Raw genomic sequence first — 22,356 nt, 5'->3', positions numbered from 1 at the left:
CGCTACACAGTCATGAATTAAAGACACACACTTCAGTGCAATGCTGAAGAGTACACATAGCAATGCTATTTATACATTTGAAGATATTTTATGTTATTTGTTTTAAGGAGAATTCATTGTTTTGTTCAATAAATGCAACATATTTCCAAAGTCAATGAGTGTAAATTGTGTAAAATAATCATGATTTCAATAATGACCAAAATAATTGTGATTATTTTTTTTCCATAATTGAGCAGTCCTACTCTGCAGTGATCTCATATTGCCAGCTGGGAATATGCAGGGGAAAAATGCACCATATGAATTAAGCTGTGAAAATTTTAGAAAAGAAGTTTACGCAATCTGGGACAGGGTCCCCTGTGCTGCAATGTTGAACATTAAGTGTTGCAAGTGTTTTTTTTTTTTTTGGTTTGGATTTACAATTATATGATTTCTTTATCAGTTCCAGAGGTCCAGGCTTCTGTGTAATGTCCCTAAAGGGTCAGTTCATGCATTCAGTGTTGTTGCATAATGCTTTGTTTTCCCGTCCTGAAAGAAAAGATTGGGGGCACGCGTGGCTACAAGAAAGAGTTCTTGAAGTGGGCCACATTTCTTTATGCTTTGAGAAATTTTTAAGGAGAGAAACCACAAAATGAAATGAGGACTGTGCCACCTTGTTACAACAAAATGCTCATGGAAAAAGGAATTCATCTGAAAGCTACTACAGACATGAAAATTTGTTTCTCGTCTGTAATAGTATATTTTTGCTTTCCATCTCATAGCCTTGCTGTGCACACAGACGGTAACTTTTGCCTTGTGGGTTTGACGTGAACACGAAAAGCAGAATCCCACGACTGTGTCTTCCTGCTGCCATGTACCACCACCACTCCCAGCAACAGGGGCCACAGTCCTTCTCTAATGGAACCAGGCCTCCTCATCATCAGCAACCTCCAAATCAACATCAGAATCGCACTCCCTCTGATATGCGGTCGCAGGTGATAGGTTTTCAGTTTCCTCGTCCAACCCAGCTCCCTGATGAGCTAGAGTCTGCCCTGGCGATTCGGGGTGCCCGGGACATGGACCACCGTCTCATTGACCATATCAATGGACCGAACCAACACCAGAATCAAGCCTCAGGTTCTGGAATCACTCAATGTGGAAGCTACAACTCTAACCCAATAACTCTACCTTCTGATAATCAGCCTGGCCACCAGCAACCAGTAGACTGGTCAAGCTACCAACCTCCAACCAAACTGTTTGCCAGTCCTCCAGCTACTACTAATCACCAGTCACAAAGACATCAGGGCCCCCAACAGCAGCCCCAGAGCAGCCACACTGGATCGAGTGCCTCAAGTTGGACCGTTCCTGTAAGTGACTCACAGTCACCTCAGACTCGGCACCCCCTTGGTAGTGGGAGTGGTGGCAGCCGTGATGGTCAGGGTTTATACACACCAGAGAGTGCGGGAAGTATCTTGGCTAGTTTTGGTCTTTCAAATGAGGATTTAGAAGTGCTGAGTCATTACCCTGATGATCAGCTAACTCCTGATACTTTACCATTCATATTGCGTGACATCCAAATCAACAAGTCAAGCAACCAGAAGACTGTAGTTTCCACTTCCTCATCCTCCTTCCTCCATGATATGCAGCTGCCTCCTTCCCAGTCTTCCTCAATGGCGTGTTCTCAGTCTCCAGAAGTGCCGAGCCTTCTCACTGTTACACAGACGGCAGGTAAAGTCATTGACTATGGTCATGCAAGTCGGGCAAAGGAAGAGAGTAGTACCAGAGAGACTTTCAAAAGAGAACCGCTCTCTAGTGAGAGGACTGTTAAACTATACCCATCCGCATCATCTTCCACATCAGCTCCAAAATCAGAGAAAGCTGAAAGACGGCAAGTTAATTTGGAACACAATGAACCAGGCAAGCATGGAGACCAAGACTATCGTAGGACAGGTAGAGAACATCACAAGAGCAATCTGTCACCTGGGAGAGAATTGTGTAAATCTCGTAATCTAGATAAAGACTACAGACATGGCAGGCCCAAACCGAGGCCCTCATCTGACACCCAGAGTGAGGATTCCTCGAGACGCTCTCTCTCTTCTTCTGGCTCAAAACCAAAGAGCAGCAGCAAGAAGTTTCCTACCCCCACCATGATAAGTGATTTCTCAGCTGTGCCTCCAAAGGTGTATCCCCATACCTGCTCCCTCTGCCACATAAACTGTGATCAGGAAAAGGTGAGTGTCGACATGCCCTTGTACCAATGTCCAACAGTTTCCTAAAAGAAATACCTTCATGTGTTGAATTTTAGTTTAGTTTTTCTTGGCCAGGTAGTTGTCAAATGAGAATAATTCTGATGTCAGAGCTTTGGGTAGTCTTTGAAGATTCTATAAAATTGATCTAGCAATAGTTGTATGCAAGTGTTTGGGCATTCCAGGTCACTTTACACAATATTTTTTTCTTTTTTCAAGTAAGAGAGTAGAGATGAATACATGGCCTAAGTCAGTACTTGATAACCATGTCCCTTCAGATATCACTGTTTTAGACATCAGATAAAACTCTTTACATTCTTTATGGTTTTCTATCCATTCCTTTTTCTGGATCATATATCATTATATTTTAGGTTGTCATGCACACACAGCATGACTAAAATCTACCCAAATTGTCCTCTAACCTTCAAGTTAGAGGTTTGTGATGGCATTCTTTTTTGAAGTAGTTAATTTTATTGACCGTGTTCAGGACATTTTCATGTTGAATTTGATAATATTTAGTAGAATCCATTCTTGTCTCTATCCATTAAATGGTTCCTGTGCCACACAACCCCAATGCCTCCATGGTTATGGTGGGGGTTAGAAAGTACTGACTCAGTAAGGTGCCTAGACTGACTGAACAATTTGTCAATAATCAACAATATGTAAGCCCAGTGGTAGCCAACAAAACCAGATATGCTAACTCTGCTAGCATGCTCTCTTTTCAAAAGCAGCAAGCCTGATATTTGTACCCTACATTCTGATGAGTGTGACTGATGTTGCCACTGTCATGGCTAAAAGCCATATGCATTGCTGAAGTCTTCAACTATAAACATGATTAATTTCGTCACATGCATTTGGTTTTTTTGTTTTTATAATGACCAGTGTCACATTAACTGTAGGTATGTAGTTAATTTGACAGTTGTCTTGGACTGTCAGCACTAAAAACAGTAGTTCTCATGTCCATGTCCTGCAACAGCACCGTTCTGACCTCAGTAACTGACAAAAATTTTTATTTCAATAGAATAAGCAAGCTATGCAAATTCTCTCCAGGATATTTTTTGGGTGATGCCACAGATACTACAGCCACACTTTTCTAGTCAAAAGACATAATTTTTGTGAAGTAAATTGAGCCAAAATAGTCCAGCAGAGCCTCGTGTTTTTAAAATTATGAAACTTATTTTGTAACACAAAACTAACTTTGAATGATAAATGACAAATATGAAAGGATAAAGCCTAACTATGTATAAACCTCTAATATTATTACTATATTAATACATAACTTCACTACTGTGACCATTGTCATCACTGCTGAGAAGAAAAAAGTGCTTAGGCAGATTTGCTGTAAAAATCAAATCTGTATTTATCCACTATGATAGATAAAAAGCAATAATAGAAATATTTTTGTAGTTCTACGGTGTTTACTATAAATGCCACTCTGAGAAAATACATTTTTTTCATGATCTCAGATAGCGGTGTCATTGACTATACATACAAGTAAAGTAACTAAAATGGCTTGCATTCTGTTTCACTGTCATAATATGTATGACATAGCTGGTTGTGCATGACTTAACATTTCAAATGTAGTGTGAAAGTGTCAAAGATCCAACCTATTCAGACAAAAAGCATTTACTGTATTTTTCTCACTATAAGTCGCACCAGAATGTTAGTTGCTTTTAGCAAAAACGGCCTTGTTGGCATATCCACCTCCTCTCTAGGGAATGTTCAGTCAAAACTTTGTTTCAGCTGCATACTTTTTTTTTTTTTTTTTTACCTGCTCTTTAAAGTCTGCTGTATAAAACGCTTTCTTTTGGGCTGCATTTTCACTTGTTACACTAGGAGTTGTAGTTTAGCATGAACATAAATGTTCTTACATTTTCGGCAGTACAGTATTATATTCAGCTGAGTCAAGAGTGCCATCTAACACTAGCAACTACTTGACAAAAATATGTCACTTCACTATATAAGTGACAAGCCAGAGCACTAAAAGAAAGTGAAATTTATAGTCCGGAAAATACTGTAATTATCTTTTCTGTCATTACGTTTTTGTAATCAAATGATTCCTTGTGTTTATATAAAGGACTGTTATTTAGAGCCATTAAAGCTTTTTTTCTTTCATTTTGAATTAAGTTTTCACTCATCACATGCTGTGACAGTAATTCTGTATACCGTGGCAGCAGATTCGTTGATGAACAAGTCGTAGTGTACTAAATGCTTAGTTGCTTTAACTTTAACTTTGTAAGTTAAAGCAACGGTATTTGCAAAAACACAAAAATGATTTTTTTGTTTTGTTACTGCCAGTGATTTCTAGTCTGTTGATGGTGAAAATTGAAAGTCATATTGAAAGTAATGGAAAATAGAATCGATAACATATCTACCAAGGAAACCAATAAACTGTTATTCAAGAACAACACTAAGCACTATATTTCTACTGTCAGCTAGTCTGAGTTAGCAATGTAGGGTTAATGAACTGGGCCTCCACTTTCAGTTGATGGTTTGCAACCTGTGTTTAGTAAGGGGGAAAAAAAAAAAAAAAAAGATACCAGGAAGCACTTTACCCATTTGCATCACAAGAATTGCACAACAGAAAATGAGTGAATTGATTGGTTCATACATGGAGAGCATGAAGCTATCTTTGCTGAGCATTGTTTCAGTTCATGTCTGGTTAAGGTAACCCTTTTGTGTGTGGTGTTGTTTTTTTTTTTGTTTTGTTTTTCTTCTCAGGACTGGGTTGATCATATTAACACTGTTAACCACACTGCTGCCTGCAGAGATCTACGCAACAAGTAAGAGAAATGTTTAATACGTGCCTGAAGCTTTGCTTTTAAAGTATTTTTTTCAGAATGATGTAATAGTTACTTAAAGTATTCTGCTTTTTGCTTTGAAGGAACAGTTTCATAAAACTGTGTTTTATAAAAAATGTTGATAACATGTTTTTGATTTAAGTGCGTATGACATATCTGTTAGTAAACAGTTTCCATTTACAAACATAAGTGGTTTTCTAGCCACAAAATATGCCTGGGGCAAGTATTAACTAAGCTTTTTGCTCAGATTTAGTCAACTGTATTCAAAACAAAAAATATCTGGGTCTTCGGTTTGTTGGATGCCTGACTATCTTTATAAGCCAGTCGTTTGTTTTGGCTGTCTGACAGAGCTTATAATGGTAGTGTTTTGAGTAGTTGCCTCCTGTTCGGTTTTATGTTGGAGAACTGTCTTTCACAATGAGACCCAGCCATACAACTGATGTGTAGGAATTAAAACCAGCATAGAATTAAAACCAGCTAAAAAGGATAAATCTAGGTACTAAATCTGGAACTCTAAGCAACTGTTTGATAACATTACATGTAATGACAAACAATGGTTTTCAAATGCATAGTTTTGAACTGATACATACAATCTGATGGGATAATTTAAAAAAAAAAAAAAAAAAACAGGTTGAGGAGTAAGAAGATATTGAATAACTTGCTAACAAATGTTTGTGTGTGTGTGTGTGTGTGTGTGTGTGTGTGTGTGTGTGTGTGTGTTTCTGAAGGTACCCCAACTGGAAACCAAATCTTCCAAGGTCAGTTGGACTCCTGTTCTAATGTTTCCCAGAATCTGTTTTTAGCTGCCTCAAGCCAGAGTGAGAATCACTCCTGTTGTTTTGCTGGTCCCAAACATTTCAGTAATTTGACTGTGCATTTATAGAAAAGCTGAAACAGATATTACTGAAAAGTTTTTTTTTTTTTTGAGTAACCATTTGAACATATAGTCAAATCTATGTATAGGATAGGATAACATAAGATATACTTTATTAATCACAGAGGGGAAATTCTAGGTAAGTATGTTTTACATGTAACGTGTATTTTGTATCAAATTAGGATACATGGTGTTTAAAAGTGAAATTATAGCTAACATTCATGTTTTAAAACTTAAACTATCAGTAACTGGGAATAATTCCATTTACTTGCTATGTAATAGTCTCTTCCTAATTGTCAATAACCACTTTGTTTCAAGCTGTGTTTATTACTTTTGACTGCCATTTGTAACAACTTGCATCAGTATATGACTGTTCTTTCCCTCTGTAATATCTGCGTATGCCTGTTATGCAGGGGCAGCCGGGCCTTGTGGGATACCAAAGATCACTCTCGATCTCTTTCTTCTTCTTCCCCAAGTCCCCCTAACAAACACAGGGTGGGTCCCCATCTCCACAGGCCACATGGGAAGCCCCACCATCCCCCTCGCCACCACCACTATACAGGTAGACCACTTGCTAGAGAATAGACAGTTAGCATCAAGTGTGGAAATGTAGAACAAAAATAGGAAAACTTAGAAATAAGACACAGACATCCAGAGCTGGTTTGAAGTGGCATTGGACTGTTCAGTAAATTTAATATGTTGATATTTGCCTTACTAGGTTAAATTAATTTCTATTCCTTTTATTAGAAGCCAAGGTACTAAAGGTAGAACTGAAGTCAAATATGTGTCATTCTGTTCCTTTTAAAGCGGTCATATTGTTTCTTAATGCAAACTGTGACCACTAATTTGTAGAGTTAGTACAAATGCAGTTCATCAAATATTCCCAGTGCTGCTGATGAAAAGAGATTGTTCAAATGTTTTCCAAACCTTCCTGCCTCAATAAATTGTCATAGACACTTCTCTTCACAAAAAAAAAACACTGTTGAAAAATAAAGATTATCTAGAGGTTGGTATTAGCAGAAATTCACCAATACAAGTCAAATCATGACAGATGTTTGGTATAGCATACTGTACTTTTTTTTTTTTTTTTAAACCCACGCACTTCATTTGCTAGAACACGGTCATCGTCTAGAGCACCACCACTCTGCCTCCCGCAGTCCGACTCACTCACATCAAACTTCCTCATCCTTGAGAGAACACTGGCCTGAGAAGAGGGAAAGGGAGTTATCAGGTTTGTCAATGTTTAGTTTTTTGTTTCAAGTCCGCCTCCAATTGGACATTGGGCATTGTTATGATGTTTGGAAGTACAATGATTTGTTCAGTGTTCGACACTAGAAGGTTGTTTTTATAATAATTTGTTTTTCTGTGGTCACTTATAATCTTAGTTTAAGGCATGTACTTTATTTGCGAGCATAATTTATGACATCACAAGTTTTTTTTTAAATTCCCTGGTCCAACCACCTGTGTTAATTCAAACATGAAGGGAATTTATAAAAAAATTTTTTAAGTCTCATTTGCCTTTGAGACTTACCAGTGTAGAGAAGCAGGCACTATTAAGGGAACTATTGTGCTTTTTGATATTTGGGAAATCAGATCACATTTCATGAGTAATTTATAGAGAAAACTGGGAAGTTGCAAAAAAACTTTTTCGTACTGCTGTACTTTAGCAAGATCAGTCAGCAATCATTATATTGCATGCATATACATTTTAAATCACCAAAGATTGACTGTCGTCACCTTTTCACACTCAAGGATGCAATTGGTTGTCTTATTCATTTAATTGTGACTCAATTCAATTGTACCATTTGGATATTTTTCTTACATCTTTCCTTTTCTTTTCTCCGATCTTTCTCCCTCTGATTCATTCCATCTCTCCAGGAGGTTCCTGTCGTGGTGTGAAGCGTCCACATGGTGATTTAATCAGGTGCTCAGCTGCCAGCAACCGATATCCATTCTCCTCCAAGTCGAGTCACAGCTCCAAACATGGACCGTCACAGTCCACCACCAAAACTGTCAAGAGTGGGACTAAGCCTGGAACCAAGATTGCTAAGATGTCAAGCGCCAAGGCCACTGATACAGTGGGTGTTTTGTGTTGTTGGTAGATCAGATTTTTGGCATGTTGAGATTTCAGAATCTTTCCATTTGTCCTGAGCAAACCAGCACTACACAGATTTATAGTTTTACCAATTACCCAGGTTTATTTGCTTTAGTCATTTCAGGATTTTTGTGAAGGCATTACAATTACCATTATGAATAAAAGTTTACAATTCAGTACTAACAACCACTTCCACTGTTGGTTTCTAGTCTGCCAAGCCTCCTCCAGCCAAGAAGAAGAAGAAAACAGTGACTGCAGCCCCCCAGGACTTGAGGGTTGCGGATCGTCTAGTTTATCTGACTGGCATCCCAAATGATGCCTCAGAACAGGAAGTTACTGACTTGGTTGGATCCTTTGGTCAAATCAACAATGTGATCCTTATGCCATGCTCTGAGGAAGAGAGCAAGAAGAGGGAAGGACAAAAGGTATTATTTAACCTTTTGATGCATTTTGCAAAAAAAAAAAAAAAACTTGGTGTTTTTTTTTTTTTTTCAAGCAGTGGTGGTGCTTGTTATAAAGCAGTTTAAAAAGGATAATAGTGAAATAAAATAAATATAAATAATTCACTTTTTGAGACAAAATGGTTAGTAGAAAAGTATGAGATCTGGAGCTGGACATAAAGGGATCCAAAAATTTTGCACAACCTGAAAACAAAGGTATAAAGACCAAAGCTGTTGAGTCATATGTTACTTTAAGATACTATTATATTATGTAGCAATAATAGTTTCTTTAGTCAAACTCTGTATGTACTGTGTTTGACATAATATACTGTATTAATCATTATACCAATTTCATTCAAAGGGATAGTTTCTGTTGTATAGTAAAATTTGCTAAAGCCATATTTTTAATATAAGTGCAGTTGTTAATCACCAGCTTTGTCTGGCACTCCTGAGATTTCATAACAGCAGGAGTGGATAGTTAGACTATAATGTTTCCTGGTTCTATGTTATAGAATAACATTTTATTTTCTGTCTGTCCCACATCATCATATTGTCATCCTTTTCTGTTGCAGGCATCTGTATGCATGGTGAGGGCTGAAGATGCCCAGGCTCTGGCTAACTCCCAAAATCTCTCTATTAAAAATCAGCAAATTGCTGCATCAACAGCCAAGGTACCATATGAAAGCTGAACTGGTTTGCATTGCTTTTTTTTTTTTTTTTTTTTTTTTTTTTTTAAATTTCAGGCTGCATGTAGGTAGTCTCATGTACATTCTCAGTAAAACTATTTTTTTTTTTTTTTTTAAATTTTATTGTAGAAACCTGAAGGACAGCAGGCTTCTCATACCAATAGCAGGTTTGTGACAGTTATCACCATGGGTTGCACATTAATTCTTTAAATTTGACGCCCACTCTGGCTATACTAAACATTTTTGACTTTACAGCAAAACTTCTTCAGTATACGACAAGGTTGCTGCTGGGGAAGCTGCAGGTAGGACGGTCCAAATCTCTCTTTGTCAAGAAATGTTGAGTATTTGATCCTAGAGTACAAATACACTTCATCCATGATATTAAAAGCCATTCCTTCTGTAGCTCAATGGACTAGTATGTGTTGTCATACTTTAGCAGGGTTGTATTTGTGATTAAAGCAAGCTGATGCTCTGTTTGTGTCCCCACATCTCCTCTCCAACTCCTCACTGCAGGAAGGGATATGAACCAGAATGCTTCCGCTGAGGTACGTGATCCATACCTTGTAACACAGTGGCTCCAGAAGGTGTTTGGATCTCTTCAGTTTTTGCGCAATATTTTTTTTTAATTATTATTATTATTGTCATTGGTTCAGATCTAAATGATCAAAATTGTAATTTTTGACCCTCAGTATACACTCAATAACACAAATGACAAACATGGGAAAACATGTTTTTAAGGTTTTATACATTTGTTAAATATGATACTGGGGTGGGGGCTTCTCAGCAGCAGTTACAGGAAGACTGGTCAGAACTCAAGCAAGGTTGAATACAGCCAAATGAAAACCTGCCTCAGGGTGCACATGACCTTAGAATGAGGTGACTGAATTTCCATACAATATAGGCATTTTATCCTTTTTTGGGGAGACCTGTGACACAGGTTGGCTGCCAGACCTGAACCTCCAATGTTGTGAATTGCTCTCCCTCACATAGCCCACCCACCAAAACGACCTGCCTATTGTGACGCACCAATTTTAGCCATTTTAACATTACATCTACACCACAAAGTGTAAAAAAAGTGAAGGAGTTCGAATACTTTATGAAGCCACTTTAAATAAAAAGAACCTTAAATTCAATCTCTTGCAATAGAATGTCAGTATTGAGGCATTTTACTTACATCCAATTACAATGCCCCTACAGAAAGGCACGGTGTTGATCACAGAGCTTCCTGAGAGCGGCTGGTCAGAGAGTGACATCATCAAACTGGTCCAGCCTTTTGGAACTCCCTCTGACATCATCCTGGCAACAGAAATTGGAAAGGTTGGTGTAGACATGGTTTCATTAGAGGATTTTGCAGTTTGTAAGGCAGGAAAAAAACATTTACAAGTAAAACATGTAGGTGATGCAAATCCTGACTGTGCTGACATTTCTGCAAGCTATTTGCCATATTCTGATAGATAAGCTACAAGCCAGATGCTCAATAGGAGTTACAGTCCATGATAGTGATATTCCCACGACAATGCAAAAGACTAAATACTGTGTGTAATATGTTTATCAATAGTCTACAAAGTTAATCCTTCTAGATGGCCTTTGTGTATGCATTGTTAATTAGTTAAGTTGAATGTTATTTATTGATCAATATCTGAAACTTAATATTTGTATGTTAGGTACTCGTGTCAGTGCCAAACAATGAGATTGCCCAAGAAATGGTGAAAGTCCACACTTTGATTCCTATGAAGATTAAAGACACTGAGGTGAAGATGATCCATCTCAAACAGCGTGTTGACCTCAGCACTCCGGTAATGCTGTCATCATAACAAAGTTCTCTTCAGTAGTTGATCATCTTTTTTGTTGTTCACTCATGTCAGTTATCTCATTATTGTGTGGTAGCTTCTTTGATATTGTATTTCAAGTGGGACATTTCAGGAACTAGTGATGTGGAGAATATGTTGTTTCCCTTTTTTGGCAGTAATTGAATTAATGAATTAAATTATTAATTACAAAATTTAATTACAAAAAATATCTCTTTACTCAGGTGGCTCTCTACAATTTAGTAATGGGACCAGTGGACCCATTGGTGAGTATTTCTAATACTATTTATATGTTCAGATTTTATTTATTGGTTTATTTAATATGGACCATATACAATAGGAAAAAAAGTGCTGTAACTGCGCTATGGTTTGCCAAAAAGCATTTTTGTTTTTCATTTGTCCCTTGATAGTGATCAAGTAATTGATCATTCAAATTTGTCTATATAAGAATATTTGCCAATTCAGCTGTAGACTGCATGACAACATATCTTGCAGCTGCTTCACTGTAAAAGTGGTAAATGGTTGTCAGTATATCAAGGGTTATACAGGGAAGCAGCAGCAGCAGCAGAAAGTGCTCAGTCTGCACCAGTATCGAACTGACCAAGTGAAAATGTCTCCATGTCCTGTTGTCTGCACACACTTCATTTTCTGACAGCTACCAACTGCTGTTATGATTCAGCTGTGTTTTGTTCCTGTGATGTAAATAAATGTAAAAATATCCACTGGCTAATAAGTGACTGAGTGTTCCTTTGCATCCTCAGGAGAATCCTTCTCCAGTCGGCTGGAGCAGACTGGTGGTGATCGGTAATGTTCCCAATACACCATCTGGCTCCTCTGAGGTCCAGAAACTGGTGCGGCGCTTTGGTACCGTTATCAAAACCCTAGTGCTCAATAACATGGTGAGGGTTGTGTGTTTGTGCAAACATACAAATTAGTTATGTCTTGAGCCATGTTTGTCCCGAATGTTCATGACTTTTTGAAAATCTGTTCTCTAAGACAAATGAATCTCACACGCTGTTGACATGTTGTTGTCTCTTGTCAGGTCATTTGTGAGATGGCAACTGCAGCAATGGCCCTGTCTGTTTATAAACGCTTCCAGACGTTTCCATGCATCATCCAGAACAACCCTCTGTTCTTCTCCCGCAAGCCTGACCCCAAGACCAACACACAGTCAAAAGTCGTTCCTTCATGTGTTGATTCATCTGAGGTCAGTAACTTTGAGTGCCATGGTTGGTCATTGTCCATTGACACATTTCATTATCTAATACTGGTATAGATACCTGAAGCTTTAACTTCACTATCACACATTTAATGCATGTGTTTCACATGACCCTGTTCAGAATGTAGAATACCATCCTGATTTCTGTCTGTCCCACATCATTACATCATCATCCTTTTCTGTTGCAGCCATCTGTATGTATGGTGAGGGCAGAAGACTCCCAGGCTCTTACCACCTCCATAACTCTCTTGAGCAACAATCAGCAAATTGCTGCTTCAACAGCCAAGGTACCATGTGAAAGCTGAACTGGTTTGCATTTTGCCAGTTGGAAGTAAATGTAAAGTGTCTGTCTATTCAGAAACTATTTGAAATGGGTTTTTTTTTTTTTTGTTTGTTTAATTTCAGGCTGCATGTAGGTAGTCTCATGTACGCTGAGTAAAACTGTTGATTTTTATTGTAGAAACCTGAAGGAGACCAGGCTGCTCATACCAACAGCAGGTTTGTCACCAATATCGTCACCACAGGCTTTGTACTCACTCTTCAAATTTGACACCCACTCTGGCTGTACTAAACCACTCATTTTTGACTTTACAGCAAAACTCCAATATCTCCAGTATGCATCAAGGTTGCTGCTGGGGACAATGCAGGTAGGACAATCCAAATCTCAGTGTTTTATCCTAGAGTACAATAACTAATATCTCTAATACACTTCAACCATGATATTAACAGCTGTCCCTTTTGTATCTCAGTGGACAAGTTTGTGTTGTCATACTTTATCAGGGTTGTATTTGTATTAAAAATATATTGATTTTTGTTTGTATCCCCACATCTCCTCTCCAACTCTCTACTGCAGGAAGTGACATGAACCGGAAGGCTTCCGCTGAGGTACGTGATGCATACCTTGTAACACAGTGACTTCGTGATTTTTTTTTTTTTTTTTTTTAAATTGATAAAATTGCCATTTTTGACCCTCAGCCTACACTCAATAACATAAATGACAGGTAAAACATGCTTTGTAGCAAGGTGGCTGATCTGGTTACTCACAGTGAGGATGTGGCCTTTTCTGGATATACCGCTAGATCTGCCTCCACTGATTCATTCAGCTACACACACCGAGGAGACTCCTCACCCCTTTAGTACGACTCTGGACTTTGATCTGCCTTTAATTGAAGCTTCTCCCACAAATTATCCGTTTATCCTTGTTCCTAGAGCTGCCAGACATGGTGGTGGCATCATCTTGCTATTTAAATCTCATATTAATTTGTCCCATTCTTTCCTCCTCATGAACGTCTTTCAAAGCTTTAATAAATAAGCTGCTGCTCTGTATTTTTTGTTCTTTACCATGCTCCAGGGCCGTGCTCATTTTTCGACGTTTAGTTACTTATCATTTCTAGATTCCAAGTAATGTAATTCTTATAAGGGATTTCAACGTTAACATTAATAAACCCACTGCTTCTTTTACTACAGCATTCACTGTCCTTATTGATGTTTGTGGGTTCTCACAAATTGTTCAGGACCCAACACATTGCAATACATTCTCCTGAACAGCTAACCTACAACTTTTCATTTGCGGTAACTTCCCTCATTAACAATGTGGCCCCTATGGTTATGAAACATAGTAGGACGAATGCTATGGCTCCCTGATACAATGATCACCTCAGATGTTTAAAATGCGTTGCAAGGCACTGGGGATAAAAAGTACTGTCCACTAAAAAAACTCCAGATACCTGTAACTCCTGGTATTTGACAGTCTTACATTATAAGAAATCACTGGGCATCAGCTGCTCCTTGTGTTTTTCCATAATAATATCAACAAACAAGCACAAACCTAAATATCTGTTTGATAGGTTTGCCAACCTTATCAAAGTTAGTAAAAATCAGCAGCTTACATCAACTTCCCAGTCTTTTATGGATTACTTTGACAAAATTGAGACTATACAGTCAAAAATTTGCAGTTCTAACTCACCCATACCAGTCAACCCCTGCCCACCCCTCTTTTTTTTTTTGACATTTGTACTGCTCCATTTTCATCATTTTCCCCAGTAACCTCAGAATCTAGCTTGTTTTTAGAGCAAAACCAACCTCTTGTATCTTGAATTTTATTCCAACTGCACTAGTCAAGGAACTATGATTTGTCTAAACATTTCTAACTTATCTTTTAGTTCTGGCATAGTCCCATCTTATTTTAAATCAGCCACCATCACTCCTGTAGTAAAGAAACTGCACCTTGATTACAACACTGTTGTAAACTACCGACTAATTTCAAATTTATCACTTTCATCTGAACTCATCTGAAGCTCGGAGTAGAGCTACTGCTCCTCCACATCAAAAGGTGCCAGCTGAGGTGGATCGGGCAAGAAGATGGATGGATGGATTTTCATCTAAGTTACTGGAAAGATTGGCTCATGAACAATTATCCATTTATCTCAATATCAACAATATGTTCGAACCACTTCAGTCAGCATACTGTCTCATGCTCCACTGAGACAGCGTTGATAAGGGTTAACAATAACCTCTTAATGAATTTAGATCGAAACTCCGTCAGCGCTGCTTCTTAGATCTCAGTGCCGCATTTCATACTGTTGACCACAAGATAGTCTTACAGATATTAAAGAATGGTTTTCATATTAAAGGAACCGCTTTAAACTGTCTCAGCTCTATGCTTTGGCTTACCTCAAGGCTCTGTGTTCTTGGCCCTCTATTCTTTTCATGTATATCTCAGCAGAATTATTTATAGCTTTGGTGTTAATTACCATTGCTCTGCTGATGATCTCCAACTGTTAGTTTCAATAATTCCTCTCAATCAATAAATTTGGACATTGCCTCTTGGACAGCGCTCAACAGTTGTTTCGCTTTGGTAAATCTTAGGATGGGCCAGAACTTCATTCACCTAAATTATTTTGTAAGTGGACTGATAGTTTTCAAAAAGTTTGTTAGAACTCTGTTCTAACAACTACTCAATGCGACAAAATTTGAACCACCAGTGTTGCAAATTATCCTCCCACCCATGGGGCACCCACCATAAAATGTCTATTGGGATTGTCCGATTTTAGCTATTTTAAGATTAAATCCACAACATAAAATGTAAAAAAAGGGATTGGAATATTTTATGAACCAGTTTCTGCCACTTTAAATAAAAAGAACCTTAAATTCAATCTCTTGCAATAGAATGTCAGTATTGAAGCATTTTACTTACATCCGATTACAATGCCCCTACAGAAAGGCACGGTGTTGATCACAGAGCTTCCTGAGAGCGGCTGGTCAGAGAGTGACATCATCAAACTGGTCCAGCCTTTTGGAACTCCCTCTGACATCATCCTGGCAACAGAAATTGGAAAGGTTGGTGTAGACATGGTTTCATTAGAGGATTTTGCAGTTTGTAAAGCAGGAAAAAAAACATTCACAAGTAAAACATGTAGGTGATACAAATCCTGACTGTGCTGACATTTCTGCAAGCTATTTGCCATATTCTGATAGATAAGCTACAAGCCAGATGCTCAATAGGAGTTACAGTCCATGATAGTGATATTCCCACGACAATGCAAAAGACTAAATACTGTGTGTAATATGTTTATCAATAGTCTGCGAAGTTAATCCTTCTAGATGGCCTTTGTGTATGCATTGTTAATTAGTTAAGTTGAAAGTTATTTATTGATCAATATCTGAAACTTAATATTTGTACGTTAGGTACTCGTGTCAGTGCCAAACAATGAGATTGCCCAAGAAATGGTGAAAGTCCACACTTTGATTCCTATGAAGATTAAAGACACTGAGGTGAAGATGATCCATCTCAAACAGCGTGTTGACCTCAGCACTCCGGTAATGCTGTCATCATAACAAAGTTCTCTTCAGTAGTTGATCATCTTTTTTTGTTGTTCACTCATGTCAGTTATCTCATTATTGTGTGGTTGCTTCTTTGATATTGTATTTCAAGTGGGACATTTCAGGAACTAGTGATGTGGAGAATATGTTGTTTCCCTTTTTTGGCAGTAATTGAATTAATGAATTAAATTATTAATTACAAAATTTAATTACAAAAAATATCTCTTTACTCAGGTGGCTCTCTACAATTTAATAATGGGACCAGTGGACCCATTGGTGAGTATTTCTAACACTATATTTATGTTTATATTAATTTATTTATTGGTTTATTTAATATTGACTGTATACAATGGGAAAAACTTGTGCTGTAACTGCGCTATGGTTTACCAAAAGCCATTTTTGCTTTTCATTTGTCCCTTGACAGTGATCAAGTAATTGATCATTCAAATTTGTCTATATAAGAATATTTGCCAGTCCAACTGTAGACTGCATGACAGCATATCCTGCAGCTGCTTCACTGTAAAAGTGGTAAATGGTTGTCAGTATATCAAGGGTTATACAGGGAAGCAGCAGCAGAAAGTGCTCAGTCTGCACCAGTATCGAACTGACCAAGTGAAAATGTCTCCATGTCCTGTTGTCTGCACACACTTCATTTTCTGACAGCTACCAACTGCTGGTATGATTCAGCTGTGTTTTGTTCCTGTGATGTAAATAAATGTAAAAATATCCACTGGCTAATAAGTGACTGAATGTTCCTTTGCATCCTCAGGAGAATCCTTCTCCAGTCGGCTGGAGCAGACTGGTGGTGATCGGTAATGTTCCCAATACACCATCTGGCTCCTCTGAGGTCCAGAAACTGGTGCGGCGCTTTGGTACCGTTATCAAAACCCTAGTGCTCAATAACATGGTGAGGGTTGTGTGTTTGTGCAAACATACAAATTAGTTATGTCTTGAGCCATGTTTGTCCCGAATGTTCATGACTTTTTGAAAATCTGTTCTCTAAGACAAATGAATCTCACACGCTGTTGACATGTTGTTGTCTCTTCTCAGGTCATTTGTGAGATGGCAACTGCAGCAATGGCCCTGTCTGTTTATAAACGCTTCCAGACGTTTCCGTGCATCATCCAGAACAACCCTCTGTTCTTCTCCCGCAAGCCTGACCCCAAGACCAACACACAGTCAAAAGTCGTTCCTTCATGTGTTGATTCATCTGAGGTCAGTAACTTTGAGTGCCATGGTTGGTCATTGTCCATTGACACATTTCATTATCTAATACTGGTATAGATACCTGAAGCTTTAACTTCACTATCACACATTTAATGCATGTGTTTCACATGACCCTGTTCAGAATGTAGAATACCATCCTGATTTCTGTCTGTCCCACATCATTACATCATCATCCTTTTCTGTTGCAGCCATCTGTATGTATGGTGAGGGCAGAAGACTCCCAGGCTCTTACCACCTCCATAACTCTCTTGAGCAACAATCAGCAAATTGCTGCTTCAACAGCCAAGGTACCATGTGAAAGCTGAACTGGTTTATATTTTGCAGGAATATATAAATGCAGTTGAAAGTAAATGTAAAGTGTCTGTTTATTCAGAAACTGTTTGAAACGTAAGTTTTTTTTTGTTTTTTTTGTTTGTTTTTTTTTTTGTTTTTTAATTAATATTTCAGGCCACATCTAAGTACTCTCATGTACACTCAGTAAAACTATTGATTTGTTTGTTTGTTTTTGTTAAATTATAGAAACCTGAAGAAGAGCAGGGCTCTCATACCAACAGCAGGTTTGTCACAGTTATCACCATGGGCTGCACAATCACTTTTTAAATTTGACACCCACTCTGGCTGTACTAAACCACTCATATTTTTGGCTTCACAGCAAAACTTTTCCAGTATGTGGCAAAGTTGCTGCTGGGGAAGATGCAGGTAGGACAATCCAAATCTCTCTAAGAAATGCTGAGTATTTGATCCTAGGGTACAATAACTACTGTATATCTCAAATACACTTCATCCATTATATTAAAAGTCATCCCTTCCGTAGCTCAGGGGACTAGTTTGTGTTACTTTTGCAGGGTTGTATTTGTGACTAAAAACATACTGATTTTAGCTCTGCTTGTGTTCCCACATCTCCTCTCCAACGCCACTGCAGGAGGTGACATGAACCAGAAGGCTTCCGCTGAGGTACGTGATCCATACCTTGTACCACAGTGGCTTCGGGATGTGTTTGGATCGCTTCAGTTTCTGGACAATGTATTTTCTTGTAGATACAGATCTAAATTGATGAGATTACCATTTTTGACCCTCAGTCTACCCTCATTAACACAAAAGACAGGGAAAACATGTTTATAAGGTTTTGTAAATTTGTCAAACATCAAAAACTGAAATCTGTCAATTACAAATGTGTTCAGTCACTTTACAGTGGCTCCAGACTGTGGCCATGGACTGTTGGCTTTAATTATCTTTAAGATGTGTAGAACTGCAGTGTTCCAGGAGCAACGTGACCTCGATGATCATGAATGACTAGAAGTCTTCATAGATTTGCTGTCTGGCTCCATTGTGTAACTGAGTATGAAGGGCTTTAGTCAGGCAGTGTATCAAGAACCCAACAGTCCCTGTAACAGAACTTCAGAAGTCTTCAGCAGAGATAGAGAACCTGCTGGAAGAATGACCATCAGTCAAGCCTTTATGGTCGAGTGGTTAGAGATGATGCCCACATGCAGTTTGTGAAACAGAGTTTAAAGGTCTCAGGGAGCATGAGGGAAAAGATTCTCTGATGTGATGAGATAAACACTGACCTCTGGGCAGACAAAATGTGTCTGGTAAACACCAGGCCCTGCTAATCACCAGCTAACACCATTCCCACAGTGAAGCATGGTGGGCAGCATGATGATGTGGGGTTGGGGGCTTCTCAGCAGTAGATCGAGGAAAGCTGGTCACAACTGAAGCAAGGATGAGTGCAACCAAATAGGGAGATGAAAAGCTGCCTCAGAGTGCACATGACCTGAGAATGAGGCAAGTGAATTACCATGCAGTATGGACATTTTATCCTTAATGAATCATCATTTTTTAGATTTTTACAGGGCATTTCATCTGACAGTAGATCATGGAGAGGCAAACAGGAATTAGGGAGGCAGAGATAGAGAAGCGGGGAGACCTGTGACACAGATTGGCCTTCAGACCTGAGCCGCCAATGTTGTGAATTGCTCTCCCTCACATGGCCCACCCACCAAAATGACTTGGCTATTGGGACGCACCAATTTTAGCCATTTTAACATTACATCTAAAACACAAAGTGTAAACAAGTGAAGGGGTTCGAATTCTTTACGAAGCCACTTTAAATGAAAAAAAAAAAAAAAAACCTTGAATTCAATCTCTTGCAATAGAATGTCAGTATTGAGGCATTTTCCTTACATCCAATTACAATGCCCCTACAGAAAGGCACGGTGTTGATCACAGAGCTTCCTGAGTGCGGCTGGTCAGAGAGTGACATCATCAAACTGGTCCAGCCTTTTGGAACTCCCTCTGACATCATCCTGGCAACAGAAATTGGAAAGGTTGGTGTAGACATGGTTTCATTAGAGGATTTTGCAGTTTGTAAGGCAGGAAAAAAAACATTTACAAGTAAAACATGTAGGTGATAAAAATCCTGACTGTGCTGACATTTCTGCAAGCTATTTGCCATATTCTGATAGATAAGCTACAAGCCAGATGCTCAATAGGAGTTACAGTCCATGATAGTGATATTCCCACGACAATGCAAAACACTAAATACTGTGTGTAATATGTTTATCAATAGTCTGCGAAGTTAATCCTTCTAGATGGCCTTTGTGTATGCATTGTTAATTAGTTAAGTTGAAAGTTATTTATTGATCAATATCTGAAACTTAATATTTGTATGTTAGGTACTCGTGTCAGTGCCAAACAATGAGATTGCCCAAGAAATGGTGAAAGTCCACACTTTGATTCCTGTGAAGATTAAAGACACTGAGGTGAAGATGATCCATCTCAAACAGCGTGTTGACCTCAGCACTCCGGTAATGCTGTCATCATAACAAAGTTCTCTTCAGTAGTTGATCATCTTTTTTGTTGTTCACTCATGTCAGTTATCTCATTATTGTGTGGTTGCTTCTTTGATATTGTATTTCAAGTGGGACATTTCAGGAACTAGTGATGTGGAGAATGTTGTTTCCCTTTTTTGGCAGTAATTGAATTAATGAATTAAATTATTAATTACAAAATTTAATTACAAAAAATATCTTTTTACTCAGGTGGCTCTCTACAATTTAGTAATGGGACCAGTGGACCCATTGGTGAGTATTTCTAACACTATATTTATGTTCAGATTTTATTTATTGGTTTATTTAATATGGACCATATACAATAGAAAAAAAAAGTGCTGTAACTGCACTATGGTTTGCCAAAAAGCATTTTTGTTTTTCATTTGTCCCTTGATAGTGATCAAGTAATTGATCATTCAAATTTGTCTATATAAGAATATTTGCCAATTCAGCTGTAGACTGCATGACAACATATCTTGCAGCTGCTTCACTGTAAAAGTGGTAAATGGTTGTCAGTATATCAAGGGTTATACAGGGAAGCAGCAGCAGAAAGTGCTCAGTCTGCACCAGTATCGAACTGACCAAGTGAAAATGTCTCCATGTCCTGTTGTCTGCACACACTTCATTTTCTGACAGCTACCAACTGCTGGTATGATTCAGCTGTGTTTTGTTCCTGTGATGTAAATAAATGTAAAAATATCCACTGGCTAATAAGTGACTGAGTGTTCCTTTGCATCCTCAGGAGAATCCTTCTCCAGTCGGCTGGAGCAGACTGGTGGTGATCGGTAATGTTCCCAATACGCCATCTGGCTCCTCTGAGGTCCAGAAACTGGTGCGGCGCTTTGGTACCGTTGTCAAAACCCTTGTGCTCAATAACATGGTGAGAGCTGTGTGTTTGTGCAAACATACAAATTAGTTATGTCTTGAGCCATGTTTGTCCCGAATGTTCATGACTTTTTGAAAATCTGTTCTCTAAGACAAATGAATCTCACACGCTGTTGACATGTTGTTGTCTCTTGTCAGGTCATTTGTGAGATGGCAACTGCAGCAATGGCCCTGTCTGTTTATAAACGCTTCCAGACGTTTCCGTGCATCATCCAGAACAACCCTCTGTTCTTCTCCCGCAAGCCTGACCCCAAGACCAACACACAGTCAAAAGTCATATCTTCATCTAATGATTCATCTGAGGTCAGTAACTTTGATGGTTGGTTATTGTCCATTGACACATTTCTTTATCCACTACTTATATAGATACCTGAAGCTTTAACGTTGCTATCATACATCTAATGCATATGTTGTGAACCCTCAATGCCTCCTTGTTTCTGCTATTTAGGATACACCTGCAAATGGCAAAGGCAGCCAATCAGCAGCAGCTACAGATGAAGAGAAGATGGTACATACAGAGAAGGAGATGGAAAAAATTGTTTATGGCAAGGAAGAGAAAATAAAGAATTCAGAGAAGATGCCTGGTGACAGTGAAACCTTGGTAGAAAATGGGAGCAAAGACAAGCTTAGTAATGCTGTTTTGATTACAGCAGAGCCAACAGATAAACCAGAAGCAGACGTGAATGTAGATGTGAGGGAAACATCAGCTGTTCAAAGTCTTGCAGAGGCAGCAGAAAAAGGAATCAATGCATCTCAAGCAGATGGCGACAAGACTCCAGCTGGTGAAGACACAAAGCTGTCCAGTTCCGATGACAAAGCAGCTTCCAGCGTGACCGTAATGCTCCCTGAGGTACAATTCCCCCATTTGTGAGCCTGCTGCTGTTTGTCTGAGTTTTCCTGTGTAGCCAAGCCAGGAAGGTTTGATATATTTCATTTCTGTTTTATAAGGTTACTCAAGAAATGGTTAAAGCTCTGATTGTGGAGTGTCGAACAAGAACTGCCAGCAACGCAGCATCTTCCACCTGTGGAGCAGAACTGGGGACAGAGCAGGGCAAAAAAGCTGCAGAGGAGGCAATAGAACCAGCCAAGAACCACTCAGAGGAGATCAAGAAACGGGAAAAGGAGAGAAACGAGAGAGAAGCCAGAAAGGAGAAGGAGGCAAAGGAGAAAGAGAGGAAAGAGAGAGAGAGGAAGCCATGGGAGAAGGAGGAGAGGTATAGGAGGGAGAGGGAGCGGGACAAAAGATCAAAAAGAGAGAGGGAAAAGAGGGAGGATGAAAGAAGGGAGTGGGAGAGGAGGGAACGAGAGAGGAGAGAGAGGAAGAGAGTATATGGTGAAGGTTTCCCAGGGTCAAGGTCATCGTGCAGGTTGGAGGGGTACAAGCAGAGCTCCTGGAGGGATGAATGTTACTACACCTCAGAGGCCAACAAGGAAATGGTGAGAAGC

The 22,356-nt window shown here is 38.9% G+C and overlaps 1 protein-coding gene across 2 annotated transcripts in view; it reads left to right on the top strand.

Annotated features, from left to right (window-relative positions):
• LOC113128031 (zinc finger protein 638-like) overlaps positions 1 to 22,356 on the top strand; it is a 32,635-nt gene that overhangs the window by 5,776 nt on the left and 4,503 nt on the right. For both annotated transcript variants that reach the window (XM_026303075.1, XM_026303074.1), the window contains exons 2-37: positions 759 to 2,207; positions 4,944 to 5,005; positions 5,752 to 5,781; positions 6,311 to 6,459; positions 7,012 to 7,128; positions 7,776 to 7,975; positions 8,202 to 8,417; positions 9,005 to 9,103; positions 9,248 to 9,285; positions 9,374 to 9,420; positions 9,632 to 9,663; positions 10,316 to 10,435; positions 10,783 to 10,914; positions 11,151 to 11,192; positions 11,688 to 11,825; positions 11,969 to 12,133; positions 12,334 to 12,432; positions 12,606 to 12,643; positions 12,740 to 12,792; positions 12,999 to 13,030; positions 15,365 to 15,484; positions 15,833 to 15,964; positions 16,202 to 16,243; positions 16,737 to 16,874; positions 17,018 to 17,182; positions 17,383 to 17,481; positions 17,714 to 17,751; positions 17,847 to 17,893; positions 18,117 to 18,148; positions 19,402 to 19,521; positions 19,870 to 20,001; positions 20,236 to 20,277; positions 20,768 to 20,905; positions 21,049 to 21,213; positions 21,359 to 21,760; positions 21,859 to 22,347. In XM_026303075.1, the coding sequence (XP_026158860.1) occupies positions 849 to 2,207; positions 4,944 to 5,005; positions 5,752 to 5,781; positions 6,311 to 6,459; positions 7,012 to 7,128; positions 7,776 to 7,975; positions 8,202 to 8,417; positions 9,005 to 9,103; positions 9,248 to 9,285; positions 9,374 to 9,420; positions 9,632 to 9,663; positions 10,316 to 10,435; positions 10,783 to 10,914; positions 11,151 to 11,192; positions 11,688 to 11,825; positions 11,969 to 12,133; positions 12,334 to 12,432; positions 12,606 to 12,643; positions 12,740 to 12,792; positions 12,999 to 13,030; positions 15,365 to 15,484; positions 15,833 to 15,964; positions 16,202 to 16,243; positions 16,737 to 16,874; positions 17,018 to 17,182; positions 17,383 to 17,481; positions 17,714 to 17,751; positions 17,847 to 17,893; positions 18,117 to 18,148; positions 19,402 to 19,521; positions 19,870 to 20,001; positions 20,236 to 20,277; positions 20,768 to 20,905; positions 21,049 to 21,213; positions 21,359 to 21,760; positions 21,859 to 22,347 (5,469 nt within the window). In that variant the 5' untranslated portion in view covers positions 759 to 848. The remainder of the gene's footprint in view (positions 1 to 758; positions 2,208 to 4,943; positions 5,006 to 5,751; positions 5,782 to 6,310; positions 6,460 to 7,011; positions 7,129 to 7,775; positions 7,976 to 8,201; positions 8,418 to 9,004; positions 9,104 to 9,247; positions 9,286 to 9,373; positions 9,421 to 9,631; positions 9,664 to 10,315; positions 10,436 to 10,782; positions 10,915 to 11,150; positions 11,193 to 11,687; positions 11,826 to 11,968; positions 12,134 to 12,333; positions 12,433 to 12,605; positions 12,644 to 12,739; positions 12,793 to 12,998; positions 13,031 to 15,364; positions 15,485 to 15,832; positions 15,965 to 16,201; positions 16,244 to 16,736; positions 16,875 to 17,017; positions 17,183 to 17,382; positions 17,482 to 17,713; positions 17,752 to 17,846; positions 17,894 to 18,116; positions 18,149 to 19,401; positions 19,522 to 19,869; positions 20,002 to 20,235; positions 20,278 to 20,767; positions 20,906 to 21,048; positions 21,214 to 21,358; positions 21,761 to 21,858; positions 22,348 to 22,356) is intronic.

The sequence above is a fragment of the Mastacembelus armatus genome, chromosome 1 (genome assembly GCF_900324485.2).
Source record: "Mastacembelus armatus chromosome 1, fMasArm1.2, whole genome shotgun sequence".
NCBI classification, from domain to species: Eukaryota; Metazoa; Chordata; class Actinopteri; order Synbranchiformes; family Mastacembelidae; genus Mastacembelus; species Mastacembelus armatus.
Note: the sequence above shows the minus strand (reverse complement) of the source record. Positions and strands in the feature narration are given on the sequence as shown.